This window comes from Macaca thibetana, unplaced genomic scaffold, assembly GCF_024542745.1.
Source record: "Macaca thibetana thibetana isolate TM-01 unplaced genomic scaffold, ASM2454274v1 unplaced_scaffolds13, whole genome shotgun sequence".
NCBI classification, from domain to species: Eukaryota; Metazoa; Chordata; class Mammalia; order Primates; family Cercopithecidae; genus Macaca; species Macaca thibetana.
Window position 1 is genome coordinate 1 of NW_026088802.1, and position 7,622 is coordinate 7,622.

The following is a 7,622-nucleotide window of genomic DNA, read 5'->3' on the forward strand; positions in this document are numbered from 1 at the left end:
AAACTTGTCTCAGAATGCACAGAGACTCCTGTGTGCAGGAGTCACCCTGGGCGATGTGTGAGGCTCTGTGGTCACAGCTCTCCTGGACAAGTTTCCACTGAAGGGACAAGAACAATGGAACAGTGAAGGTCACCCAGCTGAGGACTGACCACATAAAGCCCCTGATGGACTGAACAGCAACTGGACACAGGCCCCATCCACACTTGGCTCCTCACAGCCTTCTCCACCCCCACATGCAACAAACTCAGCACAACTAACACACGGATTCTGGAAGGTTCTCAGGTCTTTATTTCCTCTCTCAAATTCTAGGAATTGACTTATTTAATTAACCCATCAACCTCTCATGGAAAATATTTGAGAAAACAAATTTCTATTCAGATTCTCATTTTCAGTAGGGAAGTAAGAGGTTGCAGCTCTGTGTACCATGAAGTTGAGACAGAGGTGGAGACATCCAGCCCCAACTCTCTGGAACAGGAAGGGTAACTGGGGAGGGAACACAGGTCAGTGTGGGAACAGGGGTCACGGTGGACACGGGGGTGGGCAGTCTCTCCACCTCCTCACATTATGCTAATAGAGATGCAGACACATTCAGATGCCTTTGCCAGATGCTCTTGAAGTCACAAAGGAAAGGCCTGAAGAAATCTTGCATCTCAGTCTCACACAAGGCAGCTGTCTCAGGCTACAGAAAACAATAGTCATAAACAAATCCAAGTCAGTCATGTTAAGTGATGACACTCTGAACAGTGCCCCGCACACTCGAAACATCCCAATCAAAGAAGCCCCACAACCCAGTCCTTTCCCCTTTGCCCCACGCCTACCCACTTCAGACCCCAAGAATCTCACCTTTACAATCCCTGAGAGACACATCAGAGCCCTGGTCACTGTCGCTGGCTGGGGTAGAACAAAAACAGCATCTGGTCAGAGCCCGCAGGAGACATGGGACAGGAGGAATTATGGGGTGGGTGAGCTCTTCCACACTCCCACCCCCACCACTTACACGCAGCCTGAGAGTAGCTCCCTCCTTTTCCACCTGTGGGAAGAAAATGTTCTGTGAGGGGACAAGGAGGAGGCAGGGACACGAGACCTTAGAGGAAGGAACCTCCTAGTCTTGTACCCGAGAGAAGTTTTCGGAACTGTGACTACAGACCCAGGGCAGAATCAGGAAACACCAGGAAAGCAAGGGTGGGTGCTGGACCAACCGCCCTCCTAAGGTCTGTCCTTAGCAGGGACCTTCCCCTGACTCATGAATGCTGGAATCTGGACCCCAACACCACAACCATCAAGGTGATACATTGTCCTTCATTGTCACATGTGCTTCACAAAAGAGTAAGTGCCGGCACACAGGACCCAGGCTGGGATGGCCCATGTGTGGATGCTGCTTCCCAATAATTGTGGGGAAAAGAAAGAAAGATCAGCCTGTTACTGTGTCTATACAGAAAGAAGTAGACATAAGAGACTCCATTTTGTTCTGTATTTGAGATGCTGTTAATCTGTGACCCTACCCCCAACCTTGTCCTTGCAAGAGACATGTGCTGTGGTGACTCAAGGTTTAAAGGATTTTGGGCTGTGCAGGGTGTGCTTTGTTAAAGAAGCGCCTGAAGGCAGCTTGCTGGTTAAAAGTCATCACCATTCTCTTAATCTCAAGTACCCAGGGACACATACACTACCAAAGGTCACAGGGACCTCTGCCTAGGAAAGCTAGGTATTGTCCAAGGTTTCTTCCCATGTGATGGTCTGAAATATGGCCTCGTGGGAAGGGAAAGACCTGATCGTCCCCCAGCCTGACACCCGTGAAGGGTCTGTGCTGAGGAGGACTAGTACAAGAGGAAAGAAGGCCTCTTGGTGGTTGTTGGCAGTTGAGATAGAGAAAAACATCTGTCTCCTGCCCGTCCCTGGGCAATGGAACATCTGGGTATAAAACCCCATCATATGTTCTGTTTACCGAGAAAGGAGAAAACCGCCTTAGGGCGAAAGGCGGGATTTGCTAGCGCAATGCTGCTCTTTATGCACTAAAAAGGTTTATGGAGATGTTTACATATGCATATCAAGGCACAGCACTTTTCCTTAAACTTATTCATGTCACAGAGAACTTTATTCATATGTCTTACTGCTTATTTTCTCCCTACAATGATCCTATTATCCTGCCACTTCCTTTTCTTTAAGATGGCAAAGATAATTATCAATAAATACCAAGGGAACTCAGAGACCGGTGCCGGTGCCGATGTGGGTCCTCTGTATGCTGAGCGCCGGTCCCCTGGGCCCACTTTTTCTTTCTCTATACTTTGTCTCTGTGTCTCATTTCTTTTCTCAAGTCTCTCCTTCCACCTAACGAGAAACGCCCACAGGTGTGGAGGGGCAGGCCACCCCTTCACTAATGAGGCGGGGCACACTTCTACCTGGGGCTTGAAACCCCCAGTGGGACAAGAAAACCCAGACTCCACCCCTCACCCCTTCCCTACCTGAGCTCTTCCTCCTCCACAACACAGCAGTGACCACAGCTCCGGTGACCAAAAAGGCTAGGACAGCCAGGCCAGCAACGAAGCCCAAGATGGGGATGGTGGACTGGGAAGATGGCTCTGGGAAAGGAGGGGAAGGTGAGGGGTCCTGACCCTGCTGAAGGGCTCCAGAAGGGCTCCTACTTTCCCTGAGGAGAGACGTGATCCTTCATCCCACTCCTTACCCCATCTCAGGGTAAGGGGCTCCAGCAGCCCCTTGTGCTGCACATGGCACGTGTATCTCTGCTCTTCTCCAGAAGACACCACCACAGCTGCCCACTTCTGGAAGGTTCCATCCCCTGCGGGCCTGGTCTCCACAAGCTCGGTGTCCTGAGTTTGGTCCTCCCCATCCCGCTGCCAGGTCAGTGTGATCTCCGCAGGGTAGAAGCCCAGGGCCCAGCACCTCAGGGTGGCCTCATGGTCAGATATGGGGTGGTGGGTCACGTGTGTCTTTGGGGGATCTGATGGGAAGAGTCAGAAAATTCAGGCGCTTTGCATCTCTCATGGGACACTCCAGCAGCACGAATGTGACCATCCTGAGAATGAACAGGACACCTGGGGTGGGGAAGGGAGCACAGAAGCCAGACACCAGCCTGGACACAGGCATCTGGGATAATCTCCTATTCCTTGGAGAGTTCTAGTCTCTGAGGGAGGAACAGGGACTTCTGGTCCTGACCTGAGTGGAGGCCGAGGGACTCAGAAAAGCTGGAATCAGACCTTCAAACACATTGAGTGTGAGGCAGAGAACAAGGCCTGAGAGGAAAAAGTCACAAAGCCCAAGGCTGCTGCAGGAGTCAAAGGGGACCCCTGATCTGTATTCTAGGGACTGTCTTCCCCTCCATGTCCTCAGAGACGTCATCCCTTAATTGTCCTAGAGAGTAGAGGGGGCCCTCAGAGGAAATCAGGGAAACTCATGCCATTCTCTATTCAAGGGAGGGCGACATTCTAGCGCTGATCCCATTTTCCTCCCCTCCTCATGGGAAGCCATCCCGGGAGATTTATAGGAGACGGGGAAGTCTCCCCACAGCCCCTGCAGGGTACCCGCGCGCTGCAGCGTCTCCTTCCCGTTCTCCAGGTGTCTGCGGAGCCACTCCAGGCACTCGCCCTCCAGGTAGACGCTCCACTCCTCCGCCTCACCGCACGCCTCCCACTTGCGCTGGGTGTTCTGAGCCGCCGTGTCCGCCGCGGTCCAGGAGCGCAGGTCCTCGTTCAGGGCAATGTAATCCTTGCCATCGTAGGCGTGCTGGTTATATCCGCGGAGGAGGCGCCCGTCGGGCCCCAGGTCGCAGCCAAACACCCTCTGGATGGTGTGAGACCCTGGCCCCGCCCCCGCGGTCAGCCCCGCCCGCCGAGCCACGCCCCGCCCCGACCAACCCGCTGAGACTTTGGCCTCGACCGAAAATAAAACCGCGTAAACGCGCCTGGGGCTCTCTCCGGTCAAAGGTCTGGGCGGGTCCCGCGGCCTCGGGGCGGATCTCGGACCCAGGGACTCGGGGCGACCCGGGCCGTCCGTGGGGGATGGGGAGGGGTCGTGACCTGCGCCCCGGGCTCCGGGGCCGCTCACCGGCCTCGCTCTGGTTGTAGTAGCGGAGCAGGGTCTGCAGGTTCTCTCGGTGAGTCTGTGCGTGGCCCTCGGCGTTCCGCGTCTCCCGGTCCCAATACTCCGGCCCCTCCTGCTCCACCCACGGCGCCCGCGGCTCCATCCTCGGACTCGCGGCGTCGCTGTCGAACCGCAGGAACTGCGTGTCGTCCACGTAGCCCACGGAGATGAAGCGGGGCTCCCCGCGGCCGGGCCGGGACACGGAGGTGCTGAAATACCTCAAGGAGTGCGAGCCTGGGGGCGAGGAGAGGCTGAGACCCGCCCGACCCTCCTCCCCGCGCGGCTCCCCGGGTCCTGCGCCCCCGCCTGCGGTCCCCTCGCTCCTCCCCGCAGAGGCCATTTCCCTCCAGACCCCGCACTCACCGGCCCGGGTCTCGGTCAGGGCCAGGGCCCCCGAGAGCAGCAGGAGGACGGTTCCGGGCATCATGACCCGCACCCTGTGCGTCTGAGGAGACTCTGAGCCCGGGTGGGTGCGTGGAGACTTTAGAACTGGAACCGGGGCGACGTTGATTGCCTTCCCTAGAAACCCGACCCCCAATGGGAGTGGGAACTGGGGACTCGTCGTGAGTATCCTGGAAGAAGGACCCGACACAGACTGGGAGAAGTGAAACTCAGGGGAGTGGGGAATCACCAACCCAGCGCCTCCCCAATGCAGAGGAGGCTCTGGGAGCCTGAGACCCTGACAGCCACACCCGGGACCTGCGACTTCGTCCTGATCCCTCTCCTACACCAAGCCTCTTTGTCCCCCTGTCTGCCCAAGTCCTGGACAAGTATCTGTCTGTGGAAACCAGGGAGGACCCCGAGACTGCACCCAGCCCCTTTCCCTTCACTACTCGTTCTGAAATCCCCGACCCTGAACTGGACTCCCTGCCTCCCTCTCCTACCTCTCCCCTTGGACCTTTGTACAGGAAAACTCACCACAGGGAACTTGATGCCGGAGTGAGCTCGCCCTGGGAATGGGGGTGTAGAGACAGGGGTTTTCTCTCTAAACCTGGTGAAGTTTTGTCTGAAGGCACCACATAGAGATTCTCATAGAGACCAGTTTCCTTTTTGTTTATTAATACAGTAGGTAGCACAATGTTGGTAATCCCTGAATGATTAGAATTCCAATCTGTAAGAGACCTGTGTCAAAACAGCATTACAATTAAACTTTCAAAGCTCCTAAATTTTACTTTCCCAGACTATGGATCTGTTACTCTGGTTTGTTGCATTTAAAATTATCTTCATTCCCTAGCCCGAGTTTCCCTGCATGAGTCCAGAACATCTCCTGAATACAAAGAAGGTTTGCTAGTGTCTATTTTAACCCGGAGCCTTGTAGTCATCACCTCAAAGTCGCGAGTGCTCCATGCAGTCCCAATGCTCTTCACGGACGCTCAAGCACTGCCTATTTTCGTGAACTCTGCACATCTAAGCAGTGTGCATATTTTATCTGGACACTTGGTATTTTTGTAACTCTTTTTTTTGTTTGTTTTAATCATAAGGAATCAATTAGGTTTTTGGCAGTCCCACAAAATGTATTAAATACCGAATGCAAAGAACCCCCTGCTAGGCTCTTCCCCTGCTTTAAAATTCTTTCCCCTGCTCCTTTTCCTCACCTCCTGCTTCTCCAGCCCTTCTCTCTGCCCCCTCATCCCTCACACCCTCCTCTCCCCTTAGTCCCCACCACCCTGTCACTCCTGAATTGTGGCACTAACACTGCCCCTCACTTGTAGAGGACTACGTGCTCGCAAACGAGGCATTCCTGGTAAGTCCTGCTCTTGCAAAGGAAGCAGGGCATTCCCGATAAGTCCTGCTCTTGCAAACGAAGCAGGGCGTTCCTTCCCTGCAAACAGGGAGGACAAAGGAGCTAGCTGCAAACTGCAGACCCTGGGGGCTTGTTTATGTGTAAACATCTTGAAAATCCAGAAAATCAGGGGAAGGTCAGAAAAACAACAATGTGTCTTGTGACTTGGCAACATTCCACAAACGACTGTATAAAATAAAGCAGAACATGCCGTTCAGGGCGGCCGCCATGTTTGTCTTGTCTTGTGTTGTCTTGTGTGTTCATTCCTTTGTTTAGGAAACATGCAGACCCCAACACTCACCTCCTGCCCAAGTCTGTTCTCCCCACAGTGCTCAGCAGTCCTGCTAATGTGAGCAAAGTCCTGTCATTTCTTCACTACTATTGCTGGATTTTGGTCTACAATTTGCTATATGTTTTCAATTGGTCTCATCTCTTTTTGTTTCTGCTCCTCCTCTACTACTTTTTTATGTGTCAAATAAACATTTTGTAGTTTATGATTTTAATTCTCCTAGTGGCTTTTGGCTATATTTCTTTACACTAATTTTTTACTGTTGTAAGAATGGAAACCCAATTCCTTGGTTTTTCACAGTGAAGTTCAGGTTATATTAAACGACACCCAACACCTGGCAAAATAGAGGACACTTGTAACAGTGTAGCTTCGTTTAACCTAACATTATGCTATTATGGTCTTATATATTACATCAATCTATATTATAAACTCAATGATACAGTGTAATACTTTTTGTTTTAGACAAGCAGCCACATGTCTTCAGGAAATTAAGAAAATGAGTGTGAATGTGACATGTGTATGTGCATCATTCTTGTTGTTAATTGTTCCTTTCTGTGTATCTGGGTCACCATCTAGTATCATTTCCCTTCAGCCTGAAGAACTTCCTTTAAAATTATATATGGTACAGGACTCCTAGGAAATGAATTTTATGGCTTTGATGATCTAAAAATGTCTCTATTTTTGCCTCCCCTCTCCTTCCCCCTCCTTTTTTTTTTTTTTTTTTTTTTTTTTTTTTTTTTTTTTTTTTTTTTTTGCTTATTAGGGCATTTACATGTAATAAAATTCACCAGTTTTAGCTGCGGTTTTTGGTGAATATTGGTAATTATTTATAGTCGTGTAACTACCACACTGCCCAGTAGAGAAACACCGAATGCAGAGAACCCCCTGCTAGGCTCCTCCACTGCTTTGGAGTCCTTTCCCCTGCTCCTTCTCCTCACCTCCTGCTTCCCCAGCCCTTCTCTCTGCCCTCATCCCTCACACCTTCCTCTCCCCTTAGTTCCCACCACCCAGTTACTCCTGAACTGTGGCACTGTAGAGAACAGGTTCTTTTCCCTAGAAACTTTCTTTGTGCCCCTTTCTATTTAATCCTTGCCTCCCACCCTCACCCCTTCCCTTCACTCAACCACCGCTCTGTTTTCTGTCACTGCAATACTGAAATTTCTAGAATTTAATGGACATGCAATCGTATGGTATGTAGTCTTTCGTTTGGTCTCTCACTTAGCATAATGATGTTTGAGATGATGCCATTCACTCATTTTTTGTTGCTGAGCAGCTGCTGAGTATTGCTGGAATCCCAGTTTATTCACTGGTTTCTCTATTCTCTAGTTGATTGACATGTGGATTACTCCAGCTAGGGTTTGTTATTAATGAAGCCACTAGAAATAACTGCTTACAAGTGTGGTCTTACATTTTTACTTCTTTTCAATAAATACATATTTGTGGAATTGCTGGGTC

General features: G+C 51.1%; 1 protein-coding gene across 7 annotated transcripts; it reads right to left on the bottom strand.

The window, feature by feature from the left end:
- Positions 1 to 265: 265 nt before the first annotated feature.
- Positions 266 to 4,765, bottom strand: LOC126947251 (class I histocompatibility antigen, Gogo-B*0101 alpha chain-like). 7 transcript variants are annotated; one of them, XM_050777969.1, is made up of 8 exons: positions 4,459 to 4,765; positions 4,060 to 4,329; positions 3,537 to 3,812; positions 2,681 to 2,956; positions 2,460 to 2,576; positions 998 to 1,030; positions 830 to 891; positions 266 to 669 (listed from the first exon to the last, which is right to left on the bottom strand). In XM_050777969.1, the coding sequence occupies exons 1-8, from the start codon at positions 4,520 to 4,522 to the stop codon at positions 589 to 591; spliced, it is 1,179 nt and encodes a 392-aa protein (XP_050633926.1). In that variant the 5' UTR covers positions 4,523 to 4,765; the 3' UTR covers positions 266 to 588. The 7 variants fall into 7 exon arrangements, with proteins under 7 accessions (XP_050633926.1, XP_050633923.1, XP_050633920.1 ...); XM_050777966.1 differs by having other exon boundaries at positions 266 to 679; positions 844 to 887; positions 4,459 to 4,764; XM_050777967.1 differs by having other exon boundaries at positions 594 to 679; positions 844 to 891; positions 4,459 to 4,762.
- Between the last annotated feature and the right edge of the window lie 2,857 nt (positions 4,766 to 7,622).